The sequence below is a fragment of the Oncorhynchus gorbuscha genome, linkage group LG15 (genome assembly GCF_021184085.1).
Source record: "Oncorhynchus gorbuscha isolate QuinsamMale2020 ecotype Even-year linkage group LG15, OgorEven_v1.0, whole genome shotgun sequence".
NCBI lineage: Eukaryota > Metazoa > Chordata > Actinopteri > Salmoniformes > Salmonidae > Oncorhynchus > Oncorhynchus gorbuscha.
The window spans coordinates 31145055-31162233 of NC_060187.1; the positions used below are offsets into that span (position 1 = coordinate 31145055).

At 44.2% G+C, this 17179-nt stretch overlaps 1 protein-coding gene across 3 annotated transcripts in view; it reads right to left on the reverse strand.

Annotated features, from left to right (window-relative positions):
- The window catches only part of LOC123996923 (neuroligin-1-like), a 277027-nt gene that overhangs the window by 190547 nt on the left and 69301 nt on the right, over positions 1 to 17179 (reverse strand). For 2 of the 3 annotated variants that reach the window (XM_046300767.1, XM_046300768.1), the window contains exons 3-4: positions 8846 to 8905; positions 5350 to 5502 (exon numbers count right to left, since the gene is read on the reverse strand). In XM_046300767.1, the coding sequence (XP_046156723.1) occupies positions 5350 to 5502; positions 8846 to 8905 (213 nt within the window). The remainder of the gene's footprint in view (positions 1 to 5349; positions 5503 to 8845; positions 8906 to 17179) is intronic. The other variant, XM_046300769.1, reaches the window with a different exon arrangement.

The following is a 17179-nucleotide window of genomic DNA, read 5'->3' on the forward strand; positions in this document are numbered from 1 at the left end:
ACCACAACTGACTATTGGGATTACCTAACATGACCAGTTCAGATGTGTGTGTAGGTTACTTATCTAGCAGGTTAGCGTTTTTCATCATGAATCTTGTTCTGGAGACAGCTCTGCAGAGTTAATAAACATCAATCTGCACTTTTACATTTTATACAATCAGTGGAGGCAGTGGAGGCTCCTCAGAGGAGGAAGGGGAGGACCATCCTCCTCAGTGAATTTCTTTTTTTTTTAAAGGTAAAATATTTAAAAAGTTATGCTATTTAGATTATACTATACTAAATATAATCATGTCACCAAATAATTGTTTAAAACACACTCTTTTGCAAAGAAGGTCTACAGCACAAGGGTGTAGCCGGAGGACACCTAGCTTCCATACTCCTCTGGGTACATTGACCTCACTACAAGACTAATGGTTCTCACCCCCTTCCATAGACTTACACAGTAATTATGACACCTTCCAGGGGACGTTCTCCAATCTATCAGAGCTCTTGCAGCATGAAGTGACATGTTGTCCACACGATTAAAGGATCAGATAAGTAATCTAGTACTAAAAGCATAAGCTTGGTGAGTAAGAGAGAGAAAGAGAGAGAAAGACAATCGTTGAACAGTTTTGAACAAATTAATTTATTCCAAAATGATCTACTTAGCTAGCAAATACAGCTACATAGTTTAGCCTACTGAAACACCCTGGCCAAACAGGGGGATGCTATGTTAGCTACCTGGCTATGATTATCCAACACAACACTGGAACTCTCCAAGTCAAGGTAAGCTTTTGGTTTCATGAATTTATTGTCACCGGGGCCGACAGTGTAACTGCTTACTGACTGTACACTGTAACATTACTGCATGATTGTAGTGGGTTTACTAACTCGCTAGTTCTAAACTCAGCAAAAAAAGAAACGACCCTTTGTCAGGAACCTGTCTTTCAAAGATAATTCATAAAAATCCAAATAACTTCACAGATCTTCATTGTAAAGGGTTTAAACACTGTTTCCCATGCTTGTTCAATGAACCATAAATAATTAATGAACATGCACCTGTGGAACGGTCGTTAAGACACTAACAGCTTACAGACGGTAGGCAATTACACAGTTATGAAAACTTAGGACACTAAAGAGGCCTTTCTACTGACTCTGAAAAGCACTAAAAGAAAGATGCCCAGGGTCCCTGCTCATCTGTGTGAACCTTCCTTAGGCATGCTGCAAGGAGGCATAAGGACTGCAGATGTGGCCAGGGCAATACATTGCAATGTCTGTACTGTGAGACGCGTAAGACAGGACGGACAGTTGATTGTCCTCGTAGTGGCAGACCATGTGTAACAACACCTGCACAGGATCGGTACATTCGAACATCACACATACGGGACAGGTACAGGATGGCAACAACAACTGCCCGAGTTATACCAGGAACGCACAATCCCTCCATCAGTGCTTAGACTGACCGCAATAGGCCTAGAGAGGCTGGACTTGTAGGCCTGTAGGCCTGTAGGCCTTGTAGGGCTTGTAGGCCTGTTGTAAGGCAGGTCCTCACCAGACATCACCGGCAACCATGTTGCCTATGGGCACAAACCCACCGTCGCTGGACCAGACAGGACTGACAAAAAGTGCTCTTCACTGACGAGTCGCGGTTTTGTCTCACCAGGGGAATTCAAAGGAATGAGTGTAACACCGATGCCTGTACTCTGGAGCGAGATCAATTTGGAGGGGAGGGTCCGTCATGGTCTGGGGGCGGTGTGTCAAAGCATCATCGGACTGAGCTTGTTGTCATTGCAGGCAATCTCAATGCTGTGTGTTACAGGGAAGACATCCTCCTCCCTCATGTGGTACCCTTCCTGCAGGCTCATCCTGACATGACCCTCCAGCATGACAATGCCACCAGCCATACTGCTCATTCTGTGCGTGATTTCCTGCAAGACAGGAATGTCAGTGTTCTGCCATGGCCAGTGAAGAGCCCGGATCTCAATCCCATTGAGCATGTATGGGACCTGTTGGATTGGAGGGTGAGGGCTAGGGCCATTCTCCCCAAGAAATGTCCGGGAACTTGCAGGTGCCTTGGTGGAAGAATGGGGTAACATCTCACAGCAATAACGGGCAAATCTGGTGCAGTCCATGAGTAGGAGATGCGCTGCAGTTCTTAATGCGGCTGGTGGCCACACCAGATACTGACTGTTACTTTTGATTTTGACCCCCACTTTGTCCAGGGACACATTATTCCATTTCTGTTAGTCACATGTCTTGTTCATACAAATATGTACACATGTTAAGATTGATGAAGATAAACACTGTTTGTTTAGTTTATTAGCTATGTTGACTAATGTTACTTTAGCTGATGTTACTTTAGCTAATGTTACTTTAGCTAATATGGTGATAACGATGTAGTCTGTGTGTAGTGGTTTGGCTTGGAAAGGTTTTTCTACCTAGTCATATACTGTACAACTGATGAATTGTGAGAGTAGTTCCTAAAATGTACCAACGATAAGTGTCTCTTTCTCTCTCTCTCTCCATCTCCTTTGTAACAAACCGCCATATTGTGTCAGTAGCTAGGGACCTGTTTTTAATGTATTAAGTGTGTATATTTATCCTGTGTTATCATTTAGTTAGCTAGTAAATAAATAATTAAAGCAATTTGTGTAGTACTGAATCATAAGTAAGGCTGGGTTTTTTGTAGATGCAAGGAGGTTACTACGGTTCAGAATGATGATATGATAAGAGGTTATGATTCATACGTTGACTGTCACCCAATATGCTGTAATAGAAATATGGCCATGCTCATGAAAACAAATCGTCCTCCCTCATCTTAAACAGCACTAACTGCCACTGTACAATAGTATATAATATCCACTCAAGATACAAGACACTGTATACATGTAGCATTTGTAGAGAAAGGGCAATCCTGAAGAACCGCTAAATGCATATTAATAAACATACTCAAATTAGGCATCTCCCAAGACGCATTGCTAATAGAAATGGGGTCAGACACTTTCCATGTCCCTCTTAAAGATCCTCAGGCAAGCCCAGCAGCTAACATGTTAGTCGGGCCAATGGGCAGGCCAGCCGTGAAGCAACAGAAAGGAAAGAGACGCAGACTAATGAAACAAATTATCTGCGGTATTTGTTTCAGGGAGAATAAATAAATAAGCATGAAAAACAATAATCCTCAACACTGGGCCACACGCAATGATTAAATAAAAAAAACTGCAGAACCAATTATTTCAGCAAGAACAAAAGGCAGCGGTGAAGATGGTTGAAAGGGTAAACAATGGGAAGAACATGGCTGGCTGCATCTGCTCCCGGAGCCCTGCCTGGTGCAATATCACGCTGACACGCTGCGTGCTCAGGCCTAGCATAGGAGGAGCAGTGGAACCTGGGTTGTTTACCTGGCTAATGCCCAGACAGCGGTGGTAGATCACTTTCCTCTGTTGCTCTACCTACTGTTGGGAGATCAACAGATGCTTTCAAGGCCAGCTGGGTTCTGATACAGGGAGTCATTAAGCACAATTAAAGCCATCCTGATTTAGACACGTTATTAACTCCTTTATTAGCCTTGGCTTTAACTACTAAAAGGTCATATTTGTGAGATTCTACAATTCTGGAATTCAAAGGATGCTAAACGATGGATTGGACCAGAGAATGTGTTGAGGCCATTAGGTTCACGCCAACACTACAGTGCGCAGGGCTGTGTTTTAAATAGGTCTTATGTGAGTTGAAGCGTGGCCAGACTGTGGTCTTATACAGGAGTCCATGATGAATATGATTCGGCCCATAAATTCAGAGCAATTCTGATAATGATGCGCTGACAGCAGAGTTCCATTATTCCATTAAGGCGTCTTACAAAACCCTGACACATCTGCACGCACACACGGAGGCAGGCCGAGAAACGGCCCCTGGCCAAATCCATCCCGCGCTACACCCAAACCGATAAATAAAGCTCACGTCAGCCACTCTGCATATTTCGGGCTCCTTATGACTCTGCATGCCTTCCCTGACAAAGAAAAACAAATCATCAGGTGGCAAGAAAAAAAAATACCAAGAACCCAAAAGGTGCAATAATGTTGGCAGGATCATTAGTGGGAGAGAAAAGCACCACTAGCATTCTCTCTCCCAGTCTTTCTCTCTCTCGCTCTCTTTCTCCCGTTCTCTCTCGTCCTCTTTTCTGCTCTCCTCTAATTGTCAGGTTAATTAGGAGGAGTAGCAGCATTGGTTAAATAGCCTTTCCTCGTCCCCCCCGTCCCCCCCCACACACACACACACACGAGATGAAGGGGCCACGATGACAGGGTCCCTCTGTTACTTCCTATTGCACATTCACACACAGTCCTGACTACAAAAGGGCCACAGAGGCCAAGGCACTTCTGGGCCTTGTTAGACAGGCCCTTGATTGGCTGGTCAGATGAGCAGAGAGCAGGCTTGTCACACATCACACAGCGTCTGCTTTGCTCCTGTAACGTTACTCTGCTCATCTCATTCAGCAGAGCTGAGTGGTTTGATCCGCTTACCCCACCGCCACAGGGGTAAATACAAACACTGAGGAAAATGTCAACAAGACTCTTTGTGATGCTAAAAAGATACATCTGATTAAATATGCTCCCATTTTTCCTGTAGCACCAAACCACAGCCTCTTAGCTTGACAGGAGAACCAGCATTAGTGAAAACACAGCCACACCACTTACCTGATCATCACCAAAACTGGTGCTTTTAAATCTTCACATGAACACAATCAACATGAAACCAGTCCAGAGGAATCAGGCCTAATGTTTTAAAATTCCAATTATTATCGTTGTTAGTTTAAATTCAGGAGGCATTCAAGTTGTTGCCAAATTGTTCACAATAAAAACATCTGACATACCACGTTTTCTAATATTCATAATTTGTACAAATAAAGACTTGTTATGGAGAGAAATCAATTTGGAAATAGTTGCTTTATGGGGACAAAAGCTGGGGCTCATGCTGGGGGCTGGTCATAAAGTATTCATGGTTATAATTATACCCCATATTTACTATCATCTTAAATCTTGTGCCTCCAAGCTCGGTTTCCTTTGACACATATTGCTGCTGGTGTGAGTGAAAGGAGGATATTGCCACAGAGTTGTGTGCATTAAAGCCTTGATGCTTTTCAGGAGGGGTAAATCACCATATGAAGCGAGAATAAGGATATTCATGAAAACAAATGACAGCATAATCTCATTGAGGGTGAAACCATAGCACCTCCGTTTAACTCTGTTTCACACTGCCCCCCCCCCCCCCCCCCCCAAGGCAAAGAAAAAGCATTGATGGGCGCCTACTGTCCAGTATATATATAGGTTGCTAGTGTGGGGGATTAGTGATAAGGACAAAATCTGGAAAACCTTACCTAATACTCCAAGCCGGTAGTTCACTGTGATGACGATAACATTGCCGTAACTTGCCAAGATGCTGCCGTCAAACATATTCCCAGTGCCCTCCATGTAGGATCCCCCATGGATAAATACCATCACTGGCTTGGGGCTACCGCTTTCACGGATGTCTGCAAGGGGAAGGAAATGATTAAAGGACAAATTAAAATGACAGCTGGAGATGCAATCTAAATTGTGGACGCTTTGGTTTTCTCATAATTTCGGACACATTGACTTAGCTTTGAGACAATTTCTGCTTAGCACGTGATACCGTTCATTTCATACGTGACAAGTATGACATGTTCCTGGTGATTGAAAATTCCATATTAATCTTGTGTTTTGTTTCAGGAAATTTTATGGGCTCTTATTTTTGGAGGGCCAATAAACTGTCAGCATTAAAGAAGCGTAGAGATTAAAAGTGACATTTCAATTTAAGCGGCACAGGTGGCTAGTTTTATCAGTAACGTAGAATCTAATAAACACGATTGAACCTAAATGTTTTAATGATTAACATTCTTCAAGAAAAGTTTTTAATTCAATTTCAGACATCCAACGTTTCCCTTTAACAAAGTGTTACGCTTACTGAACTTTGCATAATGACATCAACTCAATTGATGCCGTCTTTGAGGGAGGACATCTAGTTTGGCCGCTGGGTTTGAATTAAATGGGGGATAGTGAGGGATACAAAAAAATTGGCTTCTGATTACTTTTATATTCCACAAAGGAGACAGACGTTTCATCTTGGGTGCAAAATATCCACATTCATGTTCAATATCTTATCGATGTTTGGTGTTGGGGGACACTTGCAGGAGGTCTCAGAGCTAAGGAAAGTAATTAAATAGTAAAGAAAGTAGGATGGCATCCTCCACAATGCCTTTATGGCAAAACATGAGGCTGTATTTGCAAAATGCAAGCCCATCTCTGTTCTTTTAGTTGATTTTCTTTCTCCCACTCTGTTTTCTCTTTCCTTCGCTCTCTTTCTTACATTTCAAGTGAAAGTGTGAAGAAAATGCCAGGGCACCTCTAATCCTCACGTCTTCAGTAGGCAATCCATAACTTCTATAATATTGATTAGGACTGAGCAGCTGCTGAGTGCATGTGCATGCGTGTGTGTGTGCATGCGCGCGTGTGTGTGTGTGTGTGTGTGTGTGTGTGTGTGTGTGTGTGTGTGTGTGTGTGTGTGTGTGTGTGTGTGTGTGTGTGTGTGTGTGTGTGTGTGTGTGTGTGTGTGTGTGTGTGTGTGTGTGTGTGTGTGTGTGTGTGTGTGTGTGTGTTTGTGTGTGTGTGTGCGCAAAAGTACATGTTTTTGGTGAAAGACAGAGAGAACAAGTGGGGGGAGAGAAATAGGGAGTGTGGGAGATACTGTAAAGAGAGCGATCCGGAGGGCAAATCTAAATTATTTTCAGAAATTGCGCATCAGAATCCTAACATCTTCCATTCACTTTGATTAATTAATTGAATCACAGAAGAGCAGCTGGATTCACGCAAGTGTGTAAACTAGAGCAGCATTGAGACAGGAGAGTAATACCTGATCTCTCCATATAGTTACAAACATAACAGCAAGGTAAATGATTAAATATGTCAAATAAAACTAGGACTGAAGACTAAAGATTGCGTGTCTGTTTGTCTGTCTATGTCAATGCATGCGTTCATGTGTTCATGTGAAAGTGAAATATTCATACAGTGCATATGTTGCCCCCCTCTGCCTCTTGTGTGGGTGCCAACAGCAGATTAAAGTGACACACATCTGGTCACAGAGGGTTATGGCTACAGTGTCTGTCAGGATGTCCATTACATCATTCGTCATTCACAGTCCTTTATGCTGTTTGTTCTTGTGTTCACTTCATCTTTGTGAGTGGCAAAAGCAAGTGCACATTCTAAATCCTTTGGAGGGATTCCAGGCTTCTCTGACAGAGGTCAAACCATTTTAAACCTCCATCAATGAGGAATAGATGCCAGGGAAGTGTGTGTGCTGGCTTTTGAGAATAGATGGCAATTCAGCCATTTGTTCTAAACTGGGCCTACTAATCATAGGGTTCGGTCATGCATCCTACGTGGACACCATGGCATGCTAGGCTAATCCTAGCTGTAGGTAAGGTACAGAGGTAAGTGAGGACAGGTGCATTCCTATACAGGCGCTCACATCACAGAAGACTAGCTGTAAAAGCACTGCACTGGATCTCCATCCAATGCCACATCTGGATGGCCTTGCTGACAAGCTACAGTATAAAGAGAATGTCCCTGTCACAATCCTCCTGAGGACAAAAGTTTCCATCCATTACAAATCCACAGGTGGAGTGGCGCCTACAGAGACCTGCACATCTTACATTCCATGACATTGAGGTTCCATGGCAGTGTGTTGTTGTTATTTGATTACATACCTCTGTTGTGGCAATAGGTTAAATGTCAAAAGAGCACCGCCAGTGAGATATCAAGCCGATTGGTCCTCGGGCCATTTCATTCACACATCTCAATGCGTTGGTTTTAACAGCATATTGTCTTCTGTTTTAGAGAGGATTATTAGTCTGGCCTGGATTCTTTATCAAGTGAATACTTGAGAGGCTGGCTGGGATTTCACTGTATATTTGTGTCTCTAATCTTTTGATGTGTGTACTCAGGAAATCGCAAGTTGCTGCAGATCAAAGATAGCTGCCGCATTCCTAGTTTAGTTTTCTGTAATTGGTGCTTATTTCACCAGATTATACAGGAGATGTGCATTATTAAGACTGTGTTCTGTCATTAAGTAGGAAGTTCGCTTTCTCACTTTCTCTTTGAATAACTTAATTTGGGGTTATTTGAGTACTTTCTTCAGTCTGTTACTTTTCAGTGAGAAGCCCGTTTTAGATTTGTTGATTTAAACATTTGGCCTTGATTCCTAGGTTTACATAACTGTGCCATAATGTACTTGAATTTGTGTAAAATAGTGATGAAGAGGCCTCGTTAGGAAGGGATTTGTGATCAATATGTTACAGGTCTTTGCCCATAACGATCCAGGAACATCCATACATGTTGCATAGGAAACTTACAGTTTTTTTTATAACACAACTGAAGGTGACTTATGTGTTAGGATTGATCAGGGTATCGAATTCCCCAGGGTTGGAATAGTATATTTTATTTTGGAAAAGGAAAAGAGTTGTAAAAAATCATGCAAAAAGGTGTTACGATTTAATTCAAGGGTTAATAGTTACTCTCTTTTAGATGGGATGCAACATGTATTTATTTGTTTACAAAATGTAAAAAGAATTCAAGCAAAACCTATGTTAGATTATTAACAATGAAGTACTCTGGAATGATGTGCGACATTAAACATACTCTTAAAACATCAAGCAAAAAAGACAAAACACATCCAGCAAAAATTACGGGGAAAAAAAATCTTCACTTTCAAAAAAGGACAAGAAATGTAAAAAAAAAAAATCAAAGAGGAAAAATTGGAGGGTTCCTTGTCATGCAAATCAGTTTGGCATCAAAAAATACCTTCATACTCTGCCCCGTCATTATCACCTAAATCATCATTGTGTTTCTTTGTAAGGGGACCTAGGATCAAGAATGGAGAAGATGGAGGAAACAGATAATATAAGAACACACAAACCTTAAAAACGCTCAAAAGAGCTGTGAAAACGTTTACTGAAAGAGAAAGAATGTAAACAATTTCATACACATTTGTGGAGCTTGGTAGCTATGAGATTGTAAGACCTTTGTTACAAAGTACTGTAACAAAACAAGAAGGATCTTCAAAATAGGACCCTTTCTTTCAAAAAGATTCAAGAATGTAAGATAAGTCGTTCCCGGTAAAACAGATTGGGTGTTTTCAGAACACAGCTTTACCTCATGTCATTCTCACCCCTCTTTCCCAATTTCAAGTAAACAGACAAAAGCATAATTGTTATGGATGTTTGTGAAGGTGTCTTCTAACATTATGTTCCAATAAGTAGCCCACGTCTGTGAATGTTAATGTGCTAAAAGAGAATACTCCAGATTGAATCATTAGTGGACTCATACTATGTAAATATGTAAAATAGAACCTAAATGAAGTAATTTCATTGTAGGATCACAGAGTGCCAAAATGCAAATGGAAAAAGTTAATGTATTAAGTGGCTCCAAACACACAGAGATAATTGCTTAATTCTCCCTCATTGGCAAAATAATAAAGCAGGAAATAGGTCAGACTGCAGCAGAATAAACCAAGACAGGATTCATTTAGTGAATAACAGCACAAAGACTGCAGCAATGGACTGTACTATAAACACGACACAGATGGACAAACAGATAGACAGGCACACAGAAAGACAGACAGGGGCACAGAAAGACACACAGGCACACGGAAAGACAGACGGGGGGGGGGCACAGAAAGACAGACGGGGGCACACACAGACACACAATTTTGACAAAGCTCTAGTCTAGACACATGCGAGCTAGATCAAGCATGTGTAAGCAGAGAGCAGCACATGAAAGAGTGAGATACACAGTATGACCAATGAAAGAAGCCTTCCCACACATCACTCAAACTCATCCTGCTTATGATCATGCTCCTTCATGACAATACAGTACAGGAAAACCAAAACAGGGAAGCAATGAAAGGCAGGGATGGGAGGGGGAAATGGAAATACTATTCTATTAAAATAGTCCAGTCATTTATTTTCCTCATGTCTTTTAGCCAGAACGCTAGAGCAGTAGGCAATGGCATGACATCTCTATCATTTTTAGCAACATTCTGGAGAAGAAAACAGAGGTTATTCAACACTGGAGAGAACATTTGGCGTAAACATCCCGTTTCACCCAGCAGCCATGCTGAGATTGATTTTGTGAGATACATGACAAAAAATGAAAACAGTTAAGAGTAAAGTACACTGTAGCCTACCTTATCGGAACACATCATTAAACCATCACATTCTCATAAGCTAAGGTAAGGCTTATAAAGCAACTGAACGGAGATGCTGGAGCAAGGCACTGCAGCGCCCTGTGACATGACTGTGCATGGCTGTCCCCTAACTGAGGGGATGGTTGGATCATATCAGTCAGGACGGCAACATGACAGCATGCTGTCAGCATCACGTCACTCCTAAACTCCAAGTGACTGAGGGCCAGGCCCTGCACACTGACTTTTCAACCCCTCTGACCCCCTTGGAGTACTGAGCGCCTCAACACTTTTGTGTCGCACCTGGCTCCACTGCACTGATTAGGGAGACTCTGTTTTTCTGTCTTTCCCAGTATTTATTTTCTCTTTCTCCCTTTAACTCGGTCTACCTTTCTCTCCCTCTATTTACTCTGCCTCTCCGTCTGTCTAACTGCCAAACTGTTTTCCTGTGCCGTTGTCTCTGTCCCCCACCCCCACCCCCAACACACACACACACACACACACACACACACACACACACACACACACACACACACACACACACACACACACACACACACACACACACACACACACACACACACACACACAGACACACAGTCTGTCTCACCAGTAATGCTGTCTCCCAGTCAGATGATAAATTGATTTATTACTGCAGCCTAGCTCTTACACACCCCTTCCAAATGAATTTCCATATCCCTCGTTGTGCCGATATTGATTTGTGTTCATCTCTGACTGATAAAGTGCAACTTCACGCCTGAGTACTCTGTAATGCAGAAAAAGAGGTGGGCTGGTGAGGCGTGCAGCAGGCGGCCGACTCCGGGGCTCCTGGCCCTTAACACTTTAATGCACTATGAACCCTGAGGCTCCAACCAGATTAGGTCATTAATGCTTTGAGCTCAATTGATCTCACATTGTGCACATGGGCATCCATACGACACATTCGTCAAGGATCTTAGGCCTATCCAAATGGAAACAAATCAACTCAATCAATCATTGATTTGACCATAAAAACAATGGGCTCTCTAACATACAAAATCCAATGAATCTGGGGATTAAGTACTGACCTTCGACAGTACTGGCTATAAAACATATTGTTACATGAACAAATATTTCACATCCTTTGATAAATTACTGAATGTCTATGGTGAAATATTTCATACAATGCAGTTTGTGCCATAACAATTTGATCAAGAGCAGAATACACAAGAACTTACCTTTCAAATCAAGTCCAACAGCACAACTCATTCCCAGGGGCCGAGTGAGTCATGAGCCTGGTGCCCATGGGACACATGTAGTGCAGTGTACATGGCTATACAGCCAATTACAGGGCTCAGAGCTCTGTGGATCTCTTTGATCAATGACTCAGGACCAGGTGGTACTCAGGAACAGGACACTACTAAATACATCCACCCATGTGTTGTGCACTTGATGCAATGCCATCCTACTCTATTCAAATGTTAGAGGCACATAACAGAGAGAGGCTGGCTCTTTGACTGACTGACTCACACTCTCAAAGCAGAAACAATAACACAGATGAAAAACAAATGCTCACAGGTGTGGCTGGGGAGGATTTGACTGCACTAACATTCTAAAACAAGATAGTAACCTCAACCTGCACTCATTATTAAAGGGGCAATCCGCAGTTGGTGCATACATTTTTTGACTTATACATTATTGATATGGACCCATTGATTCTTGAAGAATATAACTTGTTAATGTCCCATGAGCTTAGTTCAACTATCGTACCCAATCAGAACCCAAAATATTAGCTTGTTTTACCCCAATGTTTGTAAACAAAGTAAATGTAAACACTGTATTGCCTCAAGCCATGGTTAAAACTATTATTTTGATATCTGGATGGTCAGTCCTTGCTCTACACTCTACAAATTAGGGGTTCAATAAGGGTTTTTCTAAGATCCTCAAAGTTCTTCAAAGAACCTTAAGGTTCTAAGCACTGAAAATTGCCCCCAATAGATTCATTGAGGAACCTCGTTAGTTGGTCAGCGTTCTTGCAGGAACCTAACTGAAACATTGGGCAGTTAAGGACAGCAGGTGGACAGCAGGTGCAGGCATTTAACTGAAAAATGTAAAGGTCTCAATTTAAAGGGAAGGTTTGTCCCTTGTATGATGAAAATTGATATTGTTTTATGGAGATACCACCTATATTTTCATATTGGTGCAAATCAAAATTCAATGGATATCAAATCAACAAAGTGGTAAGAATGTGTAGGATATGAGAATATGTTGAAGCCAAGATGTATTGGGTGCAGACGACTGAACTGCTCACTTTTGCATCCTTTTCTGCAAGTATACAAAGACGAGGAGGCATACACAAAGGTATGTTATGCACAATCACATGTATCATCCTCCTCCCTTACCTCTTCAATGAATATCCCATAGGCCACTACATTATGGACAAGGTATGTGCATGAAAACCATTATCAAAACAGTTCATTCACATTTTCCACAATATGAAGGTATGAATACTATCGTGCATGTTTTGTTAATCATCTGTATAATTTAAAAAAAAGTGGATTCACTGTAAGGGATTTCTTCCATTGACGGAGAGTCGGACCAAAATGCAGCGTGTAGATTGCGATCCATAATTTAATAAACAAACGTAACACGAATATAATACAAACACTACAAAAAACAATAAGCGTAACGAAAACCCAAACAGCCTATACTTGTGTACACTAACACATAGACAGGAACAAGGACACTAAGGACAATCACCCACGACAAACTCAAAGGCTGCCTAAATATGGTTCCCAATCAGAGACAACTATAAACACCTGCCTCTGATTGAGAACCACTCCAGACAGCCATAGACTTTGCTAGATCACCCCACTAGCTACAATCCCAATATATACACACCACATACAAAACCCATGCCACACCCTGGCCTGACCCAATAAATTAAGATAAACACAAAATACCTCGACCAGGGTGTGACAGAACCCCCCCCCCCCCTAAGGTGCGGACTCCCAAACGCACCCCAAAACAATAGGGAGGGTCCGGGTGGGCATCTGTCCATGGTGGCGGCTCCGGCGCGGGACGTGAACCCCACTCAGTCAATATCTTAGTCCCCTCTCCTCGCGTCCCTGGATAGTCCACCCTCGCCACCGACCATGGCCTAGTAGTCCTCACCCAGAACCCCACTGGACTGAGGAGCAGATCGGGACTGAAGGGCAGCTCGGGACTGAGGGAAAGCTTGGGAGTGAGAGGAAGCTCGGGAGTGAGAGGAAGCTCGGGAGTGAGAGGAAGCTCGGGAGTGAGAGGAAGCTCGGGAGTGAGAGGAAGCTCAGGCAGTTAGATAGATCTACCAGATCTTGACTGGCTGGTGGTTTCAGCAGATCCTGGCTGACTGGCAGATCCTGGCTGACTGGCAGATCCTGGCCGACTGGCGGATCTGGCGGATCCTGGCCGACTGGCAGATCCTGGCCGACTGGCAGTTCTGGAAGAGTCTGGTTGAATGGCAGTTCTGGAAGAGTCTGGTTGACTGGCGGATCTGGAAGAGTCTGGCTGACTGGCGGATCTGGAAGAGTCTGGCTGACTGGCGGATCTGGAAGAGTCTGGCTGACTGGCGGATCTGGAAGAGTCTGGCTGACTGGCGGATCTGGAAGAGTCTGGCTGACTGGCGGATCTGGAAGAGTCTGGCTGACTGGCAGATCTGGAAGAGTCTGGCTGACTGGCAGATCTGGAAGAGTCTGGTTGACTGGCAGATCTGGAAGAGTCTGGTTGACTGGCGGATCTGGAAGAGTCTGGTTGACTGGCGGATCTGGAAGAGTCTGGTTGACTGGCGGATCTGGAAGAGTCTGGTTGACTGGCAGATCTGGAAGAGTCTAGTTGATTGGCGGATCCTGGCAGACTGAAAGATTTGGCTGTTCCATGCTGACTGGCGGCTCTGGCTGCTCCACGCTGACTGGTGGCTCTGGCTGCTCCATGTAGGCTGACAGCTCTGGCGGCTTCTTACAGACTAGCAGCTCTGGTGGCTCCGTGCAGACTGGCAGCTCCTTGCAGACTGACAGCTCCTTGCAGACTGGCAGCTCCTTGCAGACTGGCAGCTCCTTGCAGACTGGCAGCTCCTTGCAGACTGGCAGCTCCTTGCAGACTGGCAGCTCTGGCTGCTTCATGCAGACTGACAGCTCTGGCTGCTCCATGCAGACTGACAGCTCTGGCTGCTCCATGCAGACTGACAGCTCTGGCTGCTCCATGCAGACTGACAGCTCTGGTTGCTCCATGCAGACTGACAGCTCTGGCTGCTCCATGCAGACTGACAGCTCTGGCTGCTCCATGCAGACTGACAGCTCTGGCTGCTCCATGCAGGCTGGCAGCTCTGGCTGCTCCATGCAGGCTGGCAGCTCTGGCTGCTCCATGCAGGCTGGCAGCTCTGGCTGCGCTGAACAGACAGGAGACTCCAGCAGCACTGGAGAGGCGGGAGACTCCGACAGCGCAGGAGAGGCGAGGCGCACTGTAAGCCTGATGCGTGGTGCTGGCACTGGTGGTACTGAACCGAGGACACGCACAGGAAGCCTGTTGCGGGGAGCTGCTACCGGAGGGCTGGGGTGTGGAGGTGGTACTGGATAGACCGGACCGTGCAGGCGCACTGGAGCTCTTGAGCACTGAGCCTGCCCAACCTTACCTGGTTGAATACTCTCGGTCGCCCTACCAGTGCGGCGAGGTGGAATAGCCCGCACTGGGCTATGCAGGCGAACTGGAGACACCGAGCGCAAGGCTGGTGCCATGTAAGCCGGCCCAAGGAGACACACTGGGGACCAGATGCGTAGAGCCGGCTTCATGGCATTTGGCTCGACGCTCAATCTAGTCCGGCCGATACGCGGAGCTGGAATATACCGCACCGGGCTATGCACCCGCACTGGGGACACAGTGCGCACCACTGCATAACACGGTGCCTGCCCGATCTCTCTAGCCCCCCGGTAACCACAGGAAGTTAGCGTAGGTCTCCTACCTAGCGTAGCCCTACTCCCTGTGAGCCCCCATCCCAATAATTTTTTTAGGCTGACTCTCGGGCTTCCATCCGCTTCGCCGTGCTGCCTCCTCATACCTGCGCCTCTCAGCCTTCGCGGCCTCCAGTTCTTCCTTGGGGCGGCGATATTCTCCAGGCTGAGCCCAGGGTCCTTTACCGTCCAGTTCGTCCTCCCATGTCCATTTCTCCAGGTAGTGCAGCCTCTCCCACTGCAGATGCTGCTGCTCCTGCTGCTGCTACCTCTGTTGCCTCTCCTGCGGCTCCTGCCTGTTGACACGCTGCTTGGTCCGTTTGTGGTGGGTGATTCTGTAAGGGATTTCTTCCATTGATGGAGAGTCGAACCAAAATGCAGCGTGTAGATTGCGATCCATAATTTAATAAACAAACATAACACAAATATAATACAAACACTACAAAAAAACAATAAACGTAACAAAAACCAAAACAGCCTATACTTGTGTACACTAACACATAGACAGGAACAAGGACACTAAGGACAATCACCCACGACAAACTCAAAGAATATGGCTGCCTAAATATGGTTCCCAATCAGAGACAACAATAAACACCTGCCTCTGATTGAGAACCACTCCAGACAGCCATAGACTTTGCTAGATCACCCCACTAGCTACAATCCCAATATATACACACCACATACAAAAACCCATGCCACACCCTGGCCTGACCCAATAAATGAAGATAAACACAAAATACCTTGACCAGGGCGTGACATTCACAGACTTAATCTCTGATGAATTTAACAGGAAACCTGTTCGATCACCATGCACTGAAAAATCATTCTGGATATGGATACAGAAAACATCAACACATTAACATCAACACGCCAGAGGATAAACCCATTGAACTTGGGGCTCTGCTGGGAGTTTACCTCATCTTTAGATTGTTTTTTCCTGCTTTGCCACTAAAATAACAATAAACACTGAAAACTAAATATGGTGTTATTGTTATGTATATTATTATTATTATTATTAACAACAATAATAATAATACGGGAGGGGGGGCAGTTCATCAAATTAACCCCAAAAGGTTCTTCAATGATCCATTAAAAAGGTTCTTTGAAGAGCCCCTTTAAATGGTTATTCGAAGAACTTATAGGGGTTCCCCCACAGTTTCAACTTGAAGAACCTCTAAAGGATACTCTAGGAACCTTTTGTTTTTAGCATGCATACAGTACTCATGGACTTTTTCCACATTTTGTTACGTTACAGCCTTATTCTAAAATTGATTAAATAAATACAAATCCTCAGCAATCTACACACACTACCCCATAATGACAAAGCGAAAACAGGTTTTTAGAAATAACTTATTTAGATAAGTATTCAGCCTTTGCGATCAGACTCGAAATTGAGCTCAGGTGCATCCTGTTTCCATTGATCCTCCTTGAGATGTTTCTACAACTTGATTGGAGTCCACCTGTGGTAAATTCAATTGATTGGACACGATTTGGAAAGGCACACACCTGTCTATATAAGATCCCACAGTTGACGGTGCATGTCGGAGCAAAAACCAAGCCATGAGGTCGAAGGAATTGTCCAATGGTCCCTCAGACAGAGCTCTAGAGTTTCTCTGTGGAGATGGGAGAAACTTCCAGAAGGACAACCATTTCTGCAGCAGTCCACCAATCAGGCCTTTATGGTAGAGTGGCCCGACAGAAGCCAGAAGCGTAAAAGGCACAGGACAGCCCACTTGGATTTTGCCAAAAGGCACCTAAAGACTCTCAGACCATGAGAAACAAGATTCTCTGGTCTGATGAAACCAAGATTTAACAGGATGTTTTTTAGCGGCAGGGATGGGGATACTAGTCAGGATTGAGGCAAAGATGAACAGAGCAAAGTACAGAGATCCTTGATGAAAACCTGCTCCAGAGGGCTCAGAACCTCAGACTGGGGCAAAGGTTCACCTTCCAACAGGACAACAACCCTAAGCACACAGCCAAGAT